The sequence below is a fragment of the Rhinoderma darwinii genome, chromosome 3 (genome assembly GCF_050947455.1).
Source record: "Rhinoderma darwinii isolate aRhiDar2 chromosome 3, aRhiDar2.hap1, whole genome shotgun sequence".
In the NCBI taxonomy this organism is placed as follows: Eukaryota; Metazoa; Chordata; class Amphibia; order Anura; family Rhinodermatidae; genus Rhinoderma; species Rhinoderma darwinii.
In genome coordinates this window covers 124369295-124387991 of record NC_134689.1, presented here as the reverse complement: position 1 = coordinate 124387991, position 18697 = coordinate 124369295, and the positions used below count along the sequence as shown (strand labels likewise).

General features: G+C 42.3%; 1 protein-coding gene and 1 pseudogene across 1 annotated transcript; one reads left to right on the top strand and one right to left on the bottom strand.

The window, feature by feature from the left end:
* Positions 1-607, bottom strand: part of LOC142750384 (uncharacterized) — a 122880-nt pseudogene extending 122273 nt beyond the window's left edge.
* Positions 608-638: 31 nt separating this feature from the next.
* On the top strand, positions 639-17235 carry HSP90B1 (heat shock protein 90 beta family member 1). The gene is made up of 18 exons (XM_075856662.1): positions 639-947; positions 2871-2973; positions 3192-3333; positions 3413-3529; positions 5405-5736; positions 8732-8843; positions 9287-9406; positions 9549-9665; positions 9811-9948; positions 10026-10103; positions 10182-10247; positions 10404-10673; positions 10774-11019; positions 11098-11234; positions 11442-11520; positions 13386-13541; positions 14732-14863; positions 16644-17235. The coding sequence occupies exons 1-18, from the start codon at positions 899-901 to the stop codon at positions 16671-16673; spliced, it is 2424 nt and encodes an 807-aa protein (XP_075712777.1). The 5' UTR covers positions 639-898; the 3' UTR covers positions 16674-17235.
* The last annotated feature ends 1462 nt before the right edge of the window (positions 17236-18697 follow it).

The window sequence follows — 18697 nt, the reverse complement described above, 5'->3', positions numbered from 1 at the left end:
AACACCACACCTGTCCATGGGTTATGTCTAACATTGCTGCTTAGCTCCATTAAAGTGAATGGGGCTGGGCTGCAATACTACACACAACCTGTGGACAGGTGGGTCACTGGTTTAGGAAGAAAGCAGCCATGTTTTTCTAATCCTGGACAACCCCTTTAAGAGACACCCGCCCTGTAAAACAATATCTGAAAACAGCTGGTGGCGAAGCCCCTCATGGGTGCTGTAAAGCATTATTTCTGTATTGTATATGGTCACAGATGTATTGAGGTATCAGATCACTGCTATGTATAAGCAGAGGGGGAGAAAGATAATCATGGACAATTACCGGCGCATTTCACAACTCACGGTCTCCCTTATGTCTGTCGTTCACCTTGGCACTTATGAGACTCTATAGAACTACACTGGCACACTCTGGCAGGCGCCTTATCCCTATAGCAACCCCAGCCAGCCCTTGTATCCAAGGTAAACCACACTACTATTGCCCCGGAAGCACTTCTCCGTGACATTCCTCCAACTCTCTGCGATGTTATTAGCTGCGACTTATCGAGACCGCCCCCCTCGAATTGAAACCGGTGACTGAAATCCGCGTTTTCCTCATTGTGTAGAACTCCGGGGACAACAGCCAATCAAAGCGAGACACGCTCCTAGCGCTCGACACCGTACATGGAAGAAGCCTATTGGTCAGTAGTGACAGCGACACGCACCGCGAGTAAGGAGTTTATTGGCTGGCTATTGTGCGTGGTCGGCTGCCATTGGAGAATGATTCGAGTCCGCCCGATGCATGTCATGGGCAGATATTAAAGCATTGGAGGCGATTCGCGAGCTGCAGTTGTCTGTGGAGAACGAGTAACGTTTGTGTCAGAGCAGCGCGTTGTGTACGGTCCCCGGTTCTGGCACCATGAAGAAGTTGTGGGCTATTGGCCTGTGCTTCGTCCTCTTGGCATGTGGTGAGTTCAGCTTGGAAGGGAAGTGCTGTGGCAGCCGACATATTACTCTTTCTAGAAGCTTCCTGATCGGCATCCATCAGTAGGCGGAGAGAAGGGGGGGATCTGGAACTTTCTTAATGTATAAGGAGAATACGTATATAAGGCTTATTCATTCTGTTCTTATTGGTCGCACCCTCTGTGTTGCCCTTTAATCACCCTAAAATGCAAATAAGTATTGGGGTGATATCTTGCATTTATAGCATTGGGATTATGTAAAAAGTAGGTGCTGGTTGGTTCCTTGCTCAGATTCATTTTTTTTTTTTTACTGCTTCTACTCTATGTATTGGTGTTTGATGTAATACCCAGTGTCAGAATATTTACCTTTTCTGCTGGATATTAGATGTCTGAGCCGAAATAACCCCGCTATGCAGCCATTGACTGACCGTAGGACTGAGTTCACATGTTGCAGATTTGATGCAGATCTCATTATTTTGCGTTGCAAAGGGTAAAAATCTGTGCTGTGCCTTCCATAGAATAACAAACTGCTGGATAGTGTGATATTTTCTAGCTTTTTTCCCACCATCCGGTATGTAGATGAAGTTGGCTCTGGCATTCTCTTACCTATTTACAATGTGACATAAGATCTGTCTTTGGCCTTCAGGGGCCGGCTTCTTTGGCCTTCAGGAGCCGGCTTCTTTGGCCTTCAGGAGCCGGCTTCTTTGGCCTTCAGGAGCCGGCTTCTTTGGCCTTCAGGAGCCGGCTTCTTTGGCCTTCAGGAGCCGGCTTCTTTGGCCTTCAGGAGCCCACTATTTCTAGATGGCCAGTCACTTCCAGTATGGGAAGAAGGCACCTAATTTCATTTTGTGTTCCCCCTGTGCTGCATTACATAGAATCCTATGGGCCTATGCTTTGGCTCTGACTTTTTGTTTTTTTTGTATGCTCTAGATTTACTGTCAATAAAGCGTATGTAATCCTTTGAAAGGCAAATATTCTTTATTTTTTTTTCAATAAAAATCTATCGGTGTGTTTGGTGTAACTTTGTAAACCCTTTTTATTAAAAATAGTTTTACTTTTTCAGATACAGCTGCTCTGTATACAGAGCATCTGTATCTAGCGCTATTCACTGAATCAATCAGTCCTGTAGACCTGATGGGGTTCAGTGACAGTGGCTCATGCAGGATCAACCTGTTATCTATCCTATCTAAGTTCATAACTTAGATATGATAGATTACAGGTGGATCACACCGGGCCTGCTGTCACTGAACCAGTCATATCCACAGGACTGATGGATTCAGTGAATCGTGCTAGATACAGCTGCTCTATATAGAGAATACAGAGCAGCTGTATCTCAAAGTGAAACTCCTTGTTAATAAAAAGTATTTACAAAGTTACACCGAATTTAAAAAAAAATTGCCTTCCAAAGGTTTACATAGACTTTTAAAGTTATTGTCAATGCTTCGAGGGGAGAATTTTGTGTCCCTATTTAGTTTTTAGTTATACGCCTGCAGACATTAATAATCTTAGTATTATACTGACCACATGAAGAGTTCCTATTCTGCGGGCTCGTGTGACGAAGTGCTGGCCTTTGTAGGACATATCCTGTGCAGTTCCGTTTTATACCTATATAAGAGAATATAGTGGGGACCTGTTCTTTAGTCTCTTGTGGCGGTACAGAAGATCCTGAAGAGCTGTGATCTGAAACCTGTTATGAGCCTACAAGTCCCACAGTGCTGTGATAATCTTCATTGCATGCTGGGACTTGTGGTTACACAGAAGCTGCATAGAATGTACCCCCGGATAACGTGAAGCTGTAGCCTGTGGTGATGGGACTGCTAGATGTTGCCATGATATCCTTGACATTCTACCTGCTGTTACTGGCTTTTACCTGAACGTTCTCAAGGACAAATAACTAAACTATTGTTCAATTTGAAAATTTTTTTTTAGCTTCTGTCAGAGCTGAAGATGCAGTGGACATTGATGGAACTGTGGAGGATGACCTGGGAAAAAGCAGAGAAGGTTCACGGACAGATGATGAAGTTGTAAGCAGGTCTGTTTTTGAGCTTTTTTTTCTTCTACCTGTAAATGGATTTACATCTCTTCAGATTTGCAAATTTCCGGTGTACATAGGCAAATCTAAAGTGTTATAAAATAGCCGCTGGAGCTAGTGTCGCATGTAGAGAACATGATCTGAGTTTTAACAATATTTGTCACCCATATTTATCTTCTTGTAAATGGTGGTTGACCAATCCCATCTTTCTTTTACAGAGAAGAGGAGGCAATTCAAATAGATGGACTCAATGCTGCCCAAATTAAGGTGCTCAGGGAGAAATCTGAAAAGTTTGCATTTCAGGCTGAAGTGAACAGGATGATGAAACTTATTATCAACTCTCTGTACAAGAACAAAGAGGTAACTTTCATATCTGGTTTCTGAATGTCTTCACCCTTTTATTATGGCAATTCTATTTAGTTCTGATGTTTCTTTCCAGATTTTCCTTCGGGAGTTGATCTCCAACGCTTCAGATGCCCTTGACAAGATCCGGTTGATGTCTTTGACGAACGAGAATGCCCTCGATGCTAATGAAGAGTTGACCATTAAAATTAAGGTAGGTTAACATTTCACTGGATGCTTACTGAATGTGGAGTCTCAAAGTGTAGCTAAACGTTTGTCCTAGTGACATGTCAGAAGTTTGGATGGTGGGGGTCCGAGCACGTTTACCCCCACCAATCTCTAGAACGAAGCAGCTGAAGCGATCGTGTGAGCGCTCAGCCGCTTCGTCTCTGTTCGGCTTTTTCCGGAAAGCCAATGTATCTGAGTACGGGCTCATAGACTTTCTGTTGAGTCCGTACACCGATACATATATTTCCGGAGAAAAAACACGAACAGACACAGTAGCTGAGCGCTCACACGAGCACTTCAGCTGTTTCGGTCTAGCGATTGGTGGGGGTCTCAGTGCTCGGACCCCCACCAATCCAAACTTCTGACATGTCACTATGACATGTCAGAAGTTTGTCAAATGTTTAGCTACACTTTAAGACTAGTACAGTGAAGTAGAAGGAAGTGACCAATAAAGGGGTGACAATCCGCATAAAGCTTATGATTTAGTCATTTTATTGAGCATGCAATCACAAATGTTTGATTTGGACTTGCTGAGAATGTGGAAGAAAAACCTCGCCAGCAGCCATAAAAAAAAAAAAATGTCTTTAATGGTGCCGGTACATAGACCCACGTAGATCGGGGGGGGGGGGTCTGACTGCTGGGACCCAAACCGATTGTCAGAATGGCGGACCCCTTCCCACTTCTCCCCCCAGCCTCAAGACAGCAGCTAGGTGTTTGAATAAAGCAGAGTTCGGACATGCATGGTCACTCTCCATTCAAAGTCTTGGGGGGGTGATGGAAGCAGCAGTCAGCCCCCACTGATTTTAGCATTGTTCACCTATCCAGTTGAGAGAGGCTGGAATACTCCATTATGTGCATGTGGTGACTATGTAATGGTGGCAATAAAGGATAATTTTTATGGATGCTGGTGAAGCTTTTACTTAAAGGGCTCTTATTATTCTAAGAAATTGATGTCTTATCTGCTGATCAGCTGTTCAGAAAGTGCCACGGCCCTTTCAGAACAGCTGATCGGCAGGGCTGCGGAGTCGGACTGTCAAATCAGATATTGATGGACTTTTCTGAGGATAAGCCATCAATATCTTAGAACTCAAAAAACCTCTTTAAATTGTAGTATTTTAAAGAGACTCTGTCACCAGATTATAAGTGCCCTGTCTCCTACATAATGTGATGGGCGCTGGAATGTAGATAACAGTGGCTTTTATTTCGAAAAAACAATCATTTTTGAGCAATTTAAGATTTATGCTAATTAGTTTCTTAATAGACAACTGGGAGTTTTTTTTTACCATTTGACCACGCTGTGCGGAGTACAAATGGACATGAATGGAAAGTGTATGACGCCGAATGGTCACTGATTGGTCAGCGTCATACACTTCTCTTTACAACACCCACTTGGTCAAATGGTAAAAAAAACTCCCAGTTGTCTAAAACTAATGAGCATAAATCTTAAATTGCTCAAAAATGATTGTTTTTTTCAAAATAAAAGCCACTGTTATCTACATTACAGCGCCCCTCACATTATGTAGGAGACAGGGCACTTATCTGGTGACAGAGCCTCTTTAGGCCTAGAAGGGAAACTGGACTACTTGACCTTTTGCATCCGGGAACCACCTTTTTACGCCTGTGCTGCCCATTTTTTATTTTTTTTTGCACCGAAATATTGTCATTGTACTTACAGGCTATGTATATAGCACAAACTTCAACATAATCTACTGCCCACATTTGGTCTCGCAGCCCAATCACACGCACACTCACGTTCAAACTGCAGCCAATTGCACACCTGTAAGTTGGAGAAAAACTGGATGCTGGAGTGATGTTGGAAGGTATAAGTCTGTAAACTAATGTGTCTTTATCTTTTCCTTAGTGTGATAAAGAAAAGAATATGCTGCATATTACGGATACTGGCATTGGCATGACAAAGGAGGAACTGGTGAAGAATTTGGGGACAATTGCTAAATCTGGCACTAGCGAATTTTTGAATAAGCTCACCGAGGTCCAGGAGGATAACCAGTCTACGTCTGAGCTCATTGGCCAGTTCGGTGTTGGCTTTTATTCTGCCTTCCTAGTTGCAGATCGTGTGATCGTAACCTCAAAACATAACAATGATACACAACACATATGGGAGTCTGATTCCAATGAGTTCTTTGTGACCGATGATCCTCGTGGTGACACACTGGGCAGAGGCACAACAATAACGTAAGTTAGACAACAAATATGTACAGATGACCAAGTTCAAGATTTCTACCTCAATGTCAATGCAAATCACGAGTGGTCTCTAGTTTGTGTTTTTTTTTTTGTTTTTTTTTTTAAAGAGTTGGTCACCAGAACAGACCTGTTAGGGCATCTAACGCACGACATAAAAAAATAAGCCCACCTGCCGAGCGCAACACCTTCCAGCCACGTGGTACCTCTTGGTACGCTGTCAGTGGTGTGCTGAATAGATTCTAATTACAGGATAATTGCGTAATTTTTATCCATGCAAGTCATACGGAATTGGTGTCCATTTATGCTTAACCCCTTCCCGCTCCTGGACATACTATTAGGTCATTGTAACTGCATCTTTCGCGCTCCATGACCTAATAGAACTTTGCAGGAGGATCGGCCAATTCGGCTGTCCTTCCAGCCCATACAGGACCTGTGACAACTGCTGTCTCGTTTAGCAGTTGCCGCAGCACCTTCAGTGTGGACCGATCGCGGTGTCCCCGCTGATTAACCCCTTAGAAGCAATCGCAGCTGCTTCGGGGTTAAACCACCATCGTCGGCCCGCTACATGATAGCGGGTGGCGATGGTTGCTATGGCAACCGGAGGCCGAACTATAGCCTACGGCTATGCTGTATACGGAAGCCCTGTGGGTCCTGACTAAGTCAGGACCCACTATGCTTGCTGTCAGTGAGTAGCTGACAGCTCTAATACACTCCTGCCTTCAAGTCCCCTAGTGGGACAAAATAAAAAAGTTAAATAAAAGTAAAAAGCCCCCTCAGCAGTCGGTTATTAAAAAAACCAAACTATACATAATTTGTATCGCTGCGTCGAACGGCCTGAACTACGGAAGTATTTAGTTATTTATCCTGCGTGGTGAACACCGTAAAAGAAAAGAAAAAAACCATACTAGAATCACAATTATTTTTTTTTCGTCACTTCACCTCCCAAAAAATTGAATAAAAAGAGATCAAAAAGTCGCATGTACCTAAAAATGGTGCTGATCGCAACTATAGTTACGCAAAAAACAAGCCCTCACACTGCTTTCTTGATGGAAAAATAAAAAAGTTATGGCTTAGAATATGGCAACACCAAAAGTAAATGATTTTTTATAAAAATAATTTATTGTGCAAATGCTATAAGACATAAAAAAAACAATAAACATGGTATCGCCTTAATCTTATCGCCCCGCAGAATGAAGTGAATGTCCTTTATAGCGCACGGTGAACGCAGTAAAAAAAGGGACAAAAACAATAGTAGAATTGCTGTGTTTTTTTTATTTTTTTGTCACCACGCCTCTAAAAAAAAATTTGAATAAAAACTGATCAAAAAGTCGCATGCTCCCATGAAAATTAAAAAATTCCTCAAGGGGTCTAGTTTCCAAAATGGGGTCACTTTTAAGGGGTCTGCCCTGTACTGGTATATCAGCTCTGCAAAAGCGACATGGCACAAAAACAAATCCTGCTAAATCTACATGCCAAACAGCACTCCTGCCGTTCTGAGCTCTGCTGTTTGTCCAACCAGCAGTTTATGACCACATATGGGGTATTGCCATATCTCCTTTATTCCTTGTCAAAATTAAAGTGTATATTTTATCAGAAAAATTAGATTTTTAATTTTATAGCCAAATTCCACAAAATGCAGCAAAAAAAACTTTGAGTCTAAATGCCCCCTATACCCCTCGATAAATTTCCTTGAGTGGTGTAGTTTGCCATAGGGTCACCTTTTGAGGGGTTTCCACAGTTCTTGTACCAAGACCTCTTCAAACTGGGCATGGCGCCTAATAAAAAGGAGGCCTCGAAATCCACTAGGTGCTTCTGTGATTCGGAGGCCTGTGCTTCAGTCCATTATCAAACTAGGGCCACACGTTGGATATTTCTAAACTGCAGAATCTGGACAATAAGTATTAAGTTGCGTTTCTCTGGTAAAACCTTCTGTTTTACAGAAAAAAATAGAATAAAAAGGATTTTCGGTCAAAACAAAATTAATTTGTGAATTTCACCTCTACTTTGCTTTAAATTCCTGTGGAACACCTAAAGGGTTAATTTTCTAAATGCTGTTTTGAATACTTTGAGGAGTCTAGTTTCTAAAATGGAGTATTTTATGGGGGTTTCTAATATATAGGTCCCTCAAAGCAACTTCAGAACTAGTACTTAAGAAAAAAAGTCTTTTGAAATTTTATTCCAAATATGAGAAATTGCTGCTTATGTTCTAAGCCGTGTAACATCCTAGAAAAATAAAAACGTTCAAAATAAAATGCCAATATCTAGTAGACATGGGAAATGTGAACTAGTAACTATTTGGGGGGGGGGGGGGGTTTATGACCCTCTATCTTACAAGCTATTTTTCCCAAATTTACCCTGAATATATCGACCAAATTTTACCACGAACATAAAGCCCAATGTCTCACGAGAAAATCGCTTGGATAGGCATTCTGAAGTTATTACCACATAAAGTGAAATATGTCATGCAAATTCTGCGTGATGAGACAGATGTGTATTTCTCTTCTGTGTGCTTTTTATAAGATGTTTTGATTTCTCATCCTGCTCAAGATTTCTGCGTTCATTAAATGAATCGCAGAATTTTCTACCTACCATAACATTGAACTCGCTACACACAGCTCATTTCCATTCATTTACTGCAAGCAAGAAGTCTTGATGATCAATGTGAGGAACAGAAACCACAATTCATTAGAAAGTTTTTACTAGACAATGATTAATATTTATGTACTTCAACCCTTGCTGTACACCCCACGAAGATTAACAGGCTGCAGCGCTGGTCCTTGTGCCTGTAGATTGTCTCCGCAGCCCGGCATCTCCCAGTACAGGCTGCTACTAGCAGCCTTGGTACCGGGGCAAAACAGCAGGTCGGATCACTGCTGTGATCCGAACCAATTAACCCCTTAAAGAACTTTGCACACTTAGTGTAATTTTGAAATGGATTTTAAGGTCTGCTCAGTTCTATTAACTAACTGATATTTTATTTTAACAGCTTGGTCCTGAAAGAAGAAGCAACGGACTATCTCGAGCTGGAAACCATTAAGAACCTTGTCAGGAAATATTCTCAGTTTATCAACTTCCCTATTTATGTTTGGAGTAGTAAGGTAAAAAAATGTTTAGTACATCTTAAGGCCCAGTTCAGTTTTGTTTCATTTTCCTCTGCGGCAACCACGTCGGAATTGGCACCAAAATAACTGCAGAAATCTCCACCCCCTGATTTCAATGGGAAACATGCAGGTTTTTTTCCCAGACTGCTTTTAGCCGCTCGCAGGGAAAAAAAGCTGCATGTCCTCCTTTTTTTTTTTTTTGCCATGGTTCTGCCTCTGACCTGCCATTGAAATCAATGGGAGGCAGAAAAAACTTGTGGCTCTTTATTCGGGGCATACTTTGTGGTATTTGCATTAGCTTCAATGGCTGCAGGTGGAAAGTGCAGGCAGGTCAAAATCAGTTGTTTTTGTTTTGTTTTTTTCCTGCCTGCAAAAAACTGAACTAGGCCTAAATGTGCAATAGAACTCAAACTTAATGGACTACTTCTGATCTGGCCTAGACTGAGACTGTAGAAGAACCAATTGATGAAGAAGAAGCGAAGGAGGAAAAGGAAGAGGAGACAGATGAAGAAGCTGCTGTTGAGGAAGAAGATGAGGAAAAGAAACCCAAGACTAAAAAGGTCCGTTATAGTGCAGACCACATGCACCTTTCTCGCTCTTCCTATGTTAAGTTGCCAAAGAAGAAGGTGCTGTAGAAAAGTCCTATTTTCCTCAATTTACTGTAGAAATACAATGTTTAATACTCTTATTTTTGCAACACAGGTTGAGAAGACCATTTGGGACTGGGAACTTATGAATGACATTAAGCCAATCTGGCAAAGGCCATCAAAGGAAGTTGAGGAGGATGAATACGTAGCCTTCTACAAATCTTTCTCCAAGGTGAGCTGAGTAAGCACGGTTATGTATAAGGCCATCGGGATAAAATTATTTTACCAAAATCGTTCTGAAATGGCACAGCCCCTCAATTCAGCCCAATGGATTTGCGATTTCCCCAATATTCTAATCGAATCCCCCTGTCTCTCAGGAAAGTGATGATCCCCTGGCTCACAGCCACTTCACTGCAGAAGGAGAGGTCACTTTCAAGTCCATCTTGTTTATCCCAGCCACTGCTCCACGAGGACTGTTTGATGAATACGGCTCTAAGAAGAGTGACTTTATTAAGGTATAAAGTGCTGCCATTGATTTCATAAGAACTTGCAGAATGTTACTTGTTTTCTAACTGTCAAATCCGTCTTCCAGCTCTTTGTCAGAAGAGTCTTTATAACCGATGATTTCCATGACATGATGCCCAAATACTTGAACTTTGTCAAGGGAGTGGTAAGTTAGTCTTCTTTGTGTGGATTTTGCTGATCCCACACTTTTCCTTTTCTAAATATTATCTTTTAAATCCTGCAGGTTGATTCAGATGATTTGCCTCTTAATGTATCCAGAGAAACACTACAGCAGCATAAGTTACTAAAGGTAGGAATGTAGATGGTATGATACTTGATTTCTAAGTCATGACTCTTCCATTAGGGATTTTTAAATAAAAACCTATTAAATGAAGAGAATGTTCTTTTTGGGATTTTTTTCTTACATGGAAATTCAGTCTTTTGTAATTGTTTCCGCTTTTTCTAGGTCATTAGAAAGAAGTTGGTGCGGAAGACACTAGACATGATGAAGAAAATCGCAGATGACAAATTCAATGATAAATTTTGGAAGGAATTTGGTACCAATGTTAAACTTGGTGTGATTGAAGACCATTCTAACCGAACCAGATTGGCCAAGCTTCTTAGATTCCAGTCTTCTAACAGCAAGACAGAGTTGACCAGCCTGGAGCATTATGTGGAAAGGATGAAGGACAAACAAGATAAAATTTACTTCATGGCTGGTTCAAGCAGGAAAGAGGTGAGGTTTGCTGGCTTTATTTCCCTACATATTAGAGTTGGGCAGACTTTGAAGTATGCCAGCGCTCACTTTACTATATACTTATTTTTTTTCCTCTTAGGTGGAGTCTTCTCCATTTGTTGAGGGACTTCTGAAGAAGGGCTATGAAGTAATCTTCCTTATTGAGCCTGTGGATGAGTACTGCATACAGGCATTACCAGAGTTTGATGGCAAGAGGTTCCAAAATGTTGCCAAGGAAGGGCTGAAGTTCGATGAAAGTGAAAAGGCAAAAGAATCACGCGAAGCTTTGGAGAAGGAATATGAGCCGCTCTTAACATGGATGAAGGAAAAATCTCTTAAAGACCAGGTATATTGAACATCCTGGTTGCTCTTAACTTTTTCTTCATTTTGTGAATCGACACTTACATTTAATTTTTTTTTCAAGATCGAAAAGGCAGTGTTATCTCAGCGTCTGACACAATCCCCTTGTGCCCTTGTGGCAAGTCAATACGGTTGGTCTGGCAATATGGAAAGGATAATGAAGGCTCAGGCATACCAGACTGGAAAAGACATTTCCACCAGGTGAGTGCATGGTGGTGGTTTCTGAGCAAGTTGAGTGGTTGACTATACTTTAAACCTTGTTTATGCTTTAAAAAAAAGTCAAACTGCAGTCCTTATTATGTAGCAGTAGTTTTAACTCTCTTTACCTTCTATAGATGCAGGTCTATTAGAAAAGTCATTCTAACTGGTCAGGATGATATACCCTGTGTTTTGTTATCTTCATTTCAGTTATTACTCAAGCCAGAAGAAGACTCTTGAAGTTAACCCAAGGCATCCCCTTATTAAGGATATGTTGAGAAGAATAAAGGTGAGCAATCTGATAGAACTGCCATTCCCTCCTGGTCTGTCCTTCTGGTACGTTTTTGCTGTATTTTTGGTTCCCTTTTTAGAATGTCAAATGATTGCCTTAGGCCCCCTGTACATGGGATGGAAATGCTGCAGCATTTACATACTGCGGACTGACAACCTGCACCGCAGGTGAATTTCCCCACTGCTGCTACAATGTGCTTCCGAAATTCTGCAGATTTTCAATCTTGTTTTTAGGAAAGGGGCCTTCTACTCATAGGGGGAATTTATTAGGACGAAGACTGGCATATAAAGTTAGATTTTCACTGAAAGTTGAGACACTATTATAGTGCACTGTAAATTATTTTTCTAAACCTTATTACTGATTTTTGCTTTGAGTAGCAGCACAGACTGTAAAGTCCACGCTGCTCATTACTCTGCTGTTAGAGACAGAGCGTCCTGCTTCTCTCCATGACTTCTGTATCCTGAACGGCTGCCAGCGCTGTAGAATCCTATAGTGCTGGCGACCATTCTGGATACTGCATCCATGAAGATGAGCAGGACTCTCTCGAACTGCAGAGTTATATGTAGCTGTCAGCGTGGACTTTACAATCCGTGCTGCTACTCAAAGCAAAATCCATCATAAAAGATTTATAGCGCATATTCCTGCACTATAATTTTCACTGAAAGTGGAGGTACACTTTAAGTGCTGGAGGAAAGAGTTGCTTTACAAAGCATTAGTGAGGCCTCATCTAGAATATGCAGTCCAGTTCTGGGCTCCAGTTCATAGAAAGGATGCCCTGGAGTTGGGAAAAAATACAAAGAAGAGCAACGAAGCTAATAAGGGGCATGGAGAATCTAAGTTATGAGGAAAGATTGAAAGAATTAAACCTATTTAGCCTTCAAAAGAAACTACTAAGGGGGGACATGATGAACCTTTATAAATATATGAATGGCACATACAAAAAATATGGTGAAATCCTGTTCCATGTAAAACCCCCTCAAAAAACAAGGGGGCACTCCCTCCGTCTGGAAAAAGAAAGGTTCAAGCTGCAGAGGCGACAAGGCTTCTTTACAGTAAGAACGGTGAATCTATGGAATAGTCTACCGCAGGAGCTGGTCACAGCAGGGACAGTAGATGGCTTTTAAAAAAGGGTTAGATAATTTCCTAGAACAAAAAAAAATATTCGCTCCTATATGTAGAAATTTTTTACTTCCCCTTTCCCATCCCACTTCCCCTTTCCCATCCCTTGGTTGAACTTGATGAACATGTGTCTTTTTTCAACCGTACAAACTATGTAACTATATGTAACTATGTAACCTATTATAGGGGATCTTTTAACTGCTGACCATGCAATATAGAGGAGGGCATTGCAACAAAACCTTTTTTTGTCTGTCATGCCACTCTGCTCTGAGTGATCGCACTAGCGGCCAATCAGGAGAACTCGAGAGCTGTCACTCAGCACAGAGGGGAGGGGCTGGCAGTGTGCATTGAGGAAAACAAAGGAGCACTTGCCACATCGCCAGGGAAATTAAATATCGATTTCTTATACAAAAGCTATGATTAGTGCCCTTTCCCCTCCCTTATATCATGCGGTCAGCAGTTTTGAGGCCTCAAAAGTGCTTACCAATTCCTTTTAATAAATTTGGCGCATCCCTGTACCAGGAAGGGACTTCTGTAAATTATAATACATTACAGCCCGTGAGTGGCCCTGCCCCTTATACTTAAAAAGAGGTGATTTGAAAAGATGCGAATTATGGTGCAGCTTATGTCATGCAACATTTTTATGATCGCTGTAATGCGGTGTATAGTCATTGATAAATTCTCATCTATGTTTATAGTAAGCTAGTTTATGTATGACACTAAACCTGTTACTGTATTTACAGGAGAGTGAAGATGACCAAACAGTGGCTGATCTTGCAGTTGTACTACTTGAGACTGCTACGTTGCGGTCAGGATATCAGTTGCCGGACACTAAAGCATATGGAGACCGAATTGAAAGGATGTTGCGGCTAAGCTTAAATATTGATCTTGATGCTAAGGTAATGAATGAATGCCTTGGAATTTACATGAAGACCTTTTTCTATATAGAAATGCATACCCAGTTTGTCTACTAGTTATGTAATTACTGTCTCTGGATCAGACCATAAAGTAGAATTGTATAACCCTGCCTACCTTCCTCTTTTAGTAAGAGTGTAACTGCGAAAATTGTGGTATGGTAAGGGTATGTTCACATGGCAACGCAAAATACGTCTGAAATTACGGAGCTGTTTTCAGGCGAAACAGCTCCTCCATTTCAGACATTTTTAAAAGTGCACGTGTTTTTCGCGTCGTCCATTACGGACATAATTGGAGCTGTTTTTCAATGGAGTCCATGAAAAACTGCTCCAATTACGTCCCAAGAAGTGTCCTTTGACAGCGACGCGTAAAATTACAGCTAGTCAGCACAGAACATCGTAGGACCCATTGCAAGCAATGGGCATATGTTTGCCGACGTATTGGAGCTGTCTTTTCAGGCGTAATTCGAGGCGTATAACTCCTCTTGCGTCTGAAAATAGGCCGTGTGCACATACCCTAAGTTAAAGGGGTTTTCCCATTTTGAGAATTTATGGCATATCCCCAGGATATGCCATAAAAGCCTGATAGATGCAGGTCCCACCTTTTGGGACCCGCACCTGTCTCTAGAACAGGGCCCCCTAAACCCTGTTCTAGCTTACTTTGCTCCCCCTGCCTCCCAGCCACTTCCTGGTTAGGTGGTTGGGAGTTATGGAAATAGCTGAGCTCACTCAGTTACGCTGTCTCCATAACCCCCATAGGAGTATATAGGAGTTTCGGAAACTCCCATTCCCTTCTACAGGTATTACAGAAACGGCGTAGCTCAGCGAGCTATCCGTTGTTTCCGTAACTCTTGCCCACCTAACTAGGAAGTGGCTGGGCAGCAGCGGGTGCCGAATAAGTTAGAACAGGGTTTATGGGGCCCCATTTTAGAGATGCGGGTCCCAGAGGTGGGACCTGCATCTATTGGACTTTTATGGCATATCCTGTGGATATGCCAGAAGTGTCCAAGATGGGAAAACCCCTTTAAACCTTTCTCAATTCTTTGCTTCCAGTGAAATTACAGGACAGTCATGTATTCAGTTGTGCTTTGGAGTAGTTTCACATTATTGGACGTAGGTTGTAATGGGTTTTAGAGTGGTTATGATTGATAATGGTTATTTAATGATGGCACCAGGTGGAAGACGAGCCAGAGGAGGAAGAGGAAGCGACAGCAGATGAAACGGACCAAGAAGAATCAGATGTTGAAGAAATTGATGCAGAGGAAGATGCTGATAAGGTGGAAGCAGAGGATCAGACAGATGAACAGGTGAGTGATGTTCCAGAACCCTAAGAGACAACTTTATCTTTTTGCTGAGTGTGAAAATCTATTAGGATGCTCCTCCGCAACAATTTGCCACAATGGGGCAGATATACTAATACTGTCGGTATTTAGACACGGCAGTCAGAAGTGGTGCATGCAATATGATAAATTTGGTGCTTCTTGCCAGACACCTTTCAGCTTCTTTATACCTCCTATGTTAGCTTAGTTTATGACTCTTATTTTCTGCAAAGCCCTTTTCTCTAGACCTAATCCCCTTGTTAAGCATGTCTAAAACCAGTTAATAAATGTGGCACAGGGTGTATGCCACAGAATTGGGGTACATTTTGAATAGGAAATCTGCTCCATTATCTATTGATCCTAAAAATGTGTTTGTAGTCTGAAAGAATGTCACAAGGACAGAGCCCTCAAAACTGCTCACACTGCTATAGGACGGGGCATTCAGTGTAACCTGTACTTGTGTTGCATGTCTGAGAAATCTGGCATGCGATTCTGCGCAGTGTTGTCCCTAGCAGTCTCCTGATTGATTGTTAGCAGTGTCATATAGATGGGAGGGGCTAGCAGCATTAGTGACGAGAGCCCAAAGCCGTGAACATAAGGCTGCCTCCGTGGCAAGTGTGGTGCCAAGGACATCAAAACATACATTTCTCAGCCATTCAACAAACTACAAAACCGGTATCGTTACGCTGCGCGCCCCACCCTGTTCAAAACTGCTGACCGGTTCCTTTTTAGAGAAACCTAAGAGCTGGTGCAAACCGAGGCAATGCTACAGTTGCTCTTTAACTCGTTCACACAGCAGAAAATACACCGCATAACACAGTAGCAGCAGAGTGGCTGAGGTTTGAATAAATCTCATCCATACTGCGTAAATGATGAGAGGAAAAGACTCAAATTGACCTCCAGTGTGTTTTTTAAATCCGCAGCATGTCCATTTGTATCTGCGTAATCTCTGTGCTTTTTTTTTTTTTTTTTGCTGATTTTTCCCATTGAATTCAATGGGGAGGAAAAAACCTGCAACAAATAGTGAAGTTACGTTTTTTGCAGCAGAAAAGCTGTGGTTCCGGCAGGTTAAAAATAAATTAAAAAAAAAGTCTTAGGCTATGTTCACACGGAGTATTTTGGGGGAGGAATATCTGCCTCAAAGCTCCAAACGGAATTTTGAGGCAGATATTCCTCCCCCAAAATACTCCGTGTGAATAGCAATGATCGCGCCGTTTTTCGCCCGCGGCCATTGAGCGCCGCGGGCAGAAAACACGCTTTCTCCTGCCTCCCATTGAAGTCAATGGGAGGTCGGAGGCGGAAGCGCCCGAAGATAGGGCATGTCGCTTCTTTTTCCCGCGAGGCAGTTTTACTGCTCGCGGGATAAAGACGCCGACGCCTCCCATTGAAATCAATGGGAGGCGTTCTCGGGGAGTTTCTGCCGAGTTTTGCGACGCGGTTTCCGCGTCAATAAACTCGGCAAAAGACCCCGTGTGAACATAGCCTAATACTTATCCCGAATTCTGTGCTTCTTCATCCAGGCCAGCCTCCTGGGATGACATTTGGCTGCAGTAATCACATGGGATAAGACATCCCAGGGGGCTGGTCTGCAGGACGTCAGAGGGTAAGTATGCCTGTTTTCTGCAGCAGACATTCTAGCTAAAAGACTGCACCACAATTTGGTGCAGTTTTTCAATTCGAATTCCCTGTGGGACTTGGTGTGGATATGCGGTGTACTTTTATTATTGGAGTACCGTATTTGCTAAATGCTTTTTTTTTTTTTTTTCAGGAATCTACACATATAAAAGATGAATTCTAAATACCATCTTGCAGCTGTTTAGTGTGGGTTTATTTTTTTTCCAGTGTTGGGAGGGTTTTTTTAGGTTTTGTTTTTTAAAAAAAAACAAAAAAAGCATTCCTCATGAATGTAAATTTGTACTATTTATGAGTGTACGGTTGTAAAATCTTTCACGTGAACACAAGATTCTGGCTATTTCATCTAACTTGACTCAAAGCACTGCACAGTATAACTTCATTTGGATGTTGGAGGGATATCTCTTACAACCTGCACTTACCAGAGATGGACTGACTATTTAATCACTACCGCTCTCCCGTCAACATGCTGATTTGAAGTACAAATGTGGAACTGGACTCAGGCAAAAATTTGAAACTTACAGTGGTAACCGTTTGTGGGGGTCTTTTTTTGGGGTTTTTTCTTTTGTAAATGGCTAATCTCATTGGAAAAGCCCCTAATTATTCACCAGCCAGGCTGCATCTTGTATCCTTTTTCCAGTTACCTGTTGTCACAATGTTGCCATCTACTTCCATAGCAATTTGCCTTTCAAAAATAAAGTGGTCAGTGACTCTGTTATTGAACAGTTGTGAAGACTAGAGCTATTTCTGTTACTGTAAAGTACTGAATGTGTAAAATTAACTAAAGGTTTGAGTACTGCAGTAAAAACCTGTTACCCCACAATTATTCTATTATAGAGCAATGCAGAATGACATTAAAGCAGATATCAACTGAACATGGTGCCTTATATATGCTGCAGTGTATTACAGGGACTGGTCCACGCTACACATCACTGAAAAAGGCCTTATTGATACAAGGGCAGGGGTTAAATCCCAGTTCAATGAAGGGTGCACTGGTGCAAAGTACTGATTAACTTACTCACCCCTTCCATTTATGAGGGGGGGGGGGGGCTGCTTAGTGTTATAGAAGCCTTAACTGCAACTAGAAGTGTTCCTGTGCCAGTTACATATAGTGCAACATGCTGGCTAGCAGCCTAGTGGTCACACACAAGCGAGTAGATAGGTGGGTTGTCCAGCACTCTCTAAGGCCTCATGCACACTTCCATCAGCGTTTTCACGGATCCGTGTGTCAGTGATTGGATCAGGGTGCTTCCCTTGTGTATTCCGTGTTTCCAAGAGGAAACTATTCCCATTCACACTATATTGTGAGCACTGCACATTGTAGTCACTGTCCAGGGTGCTGAAAGAGTTACTGCCGATCAGTGCAGCCCCTTCTCTATATCCAGCACTGATCGTAACTTTCAGCACCCTGGACAGAGACCACCGCTGGACCGTGAGTACCATGCGTGGCGCTCACAATATAGATTGTTTCATTTAAAAAAAACCTGCAACAAAAAGTTACTACTTGCCCAGAACTCCCTGCTTCCCTCTCGAGTCCGGCCTCCTGAGATGACGTTTCAGACTGACCGCTGCAGCGGTCACATGGACTGCCGCGTCATCCAGGGAGGTCAGACTATGTCAAAAGAGGGATGTGTCACCAAGACAACGGCTGGGGTACGTATGAACTTATTTTTCTTATCGCTGCGTTCCAGCACTGATCAGCAGCCTCTTCTCTCAATCAGTGCTGGATAGAGAAGGGGCTGCCGATTAGTGCAGTGCAATATCTGTGTGCCGTTGCTAGGCAACGGCTCCGTCACTCACGGACGGCACACAGATGCCTTCTGTTTTTTTTACACCCATTGACTTGTATGGGCCACACGGTCACGGAATCTCGGACAAAAGTAGGGCATGCTCTACTTTTGTCAAAAAGACTGAGTGTGCATGGCCCCATTGAAAAGATTTGGTCAGGGTGCTAACCGTAAAAAAAAAAAAAATAGCACCTTGAAGGAAAAAACATTAGTGGGCATGAGGCCTAAGTGCACATAAAATACTGCCAAACCCCCCTATTGCATGCACCAACATCAAAGGCCAGACAGCATCCTGCAAAAAAAGATACATTGGGTATTGGTTTATATATTAGCCAAAATACGCAAGCTTGCAACTAGTCAAGGGTCCTAATCACCTTGAGTCCCTAACAAATTACTGAAAATG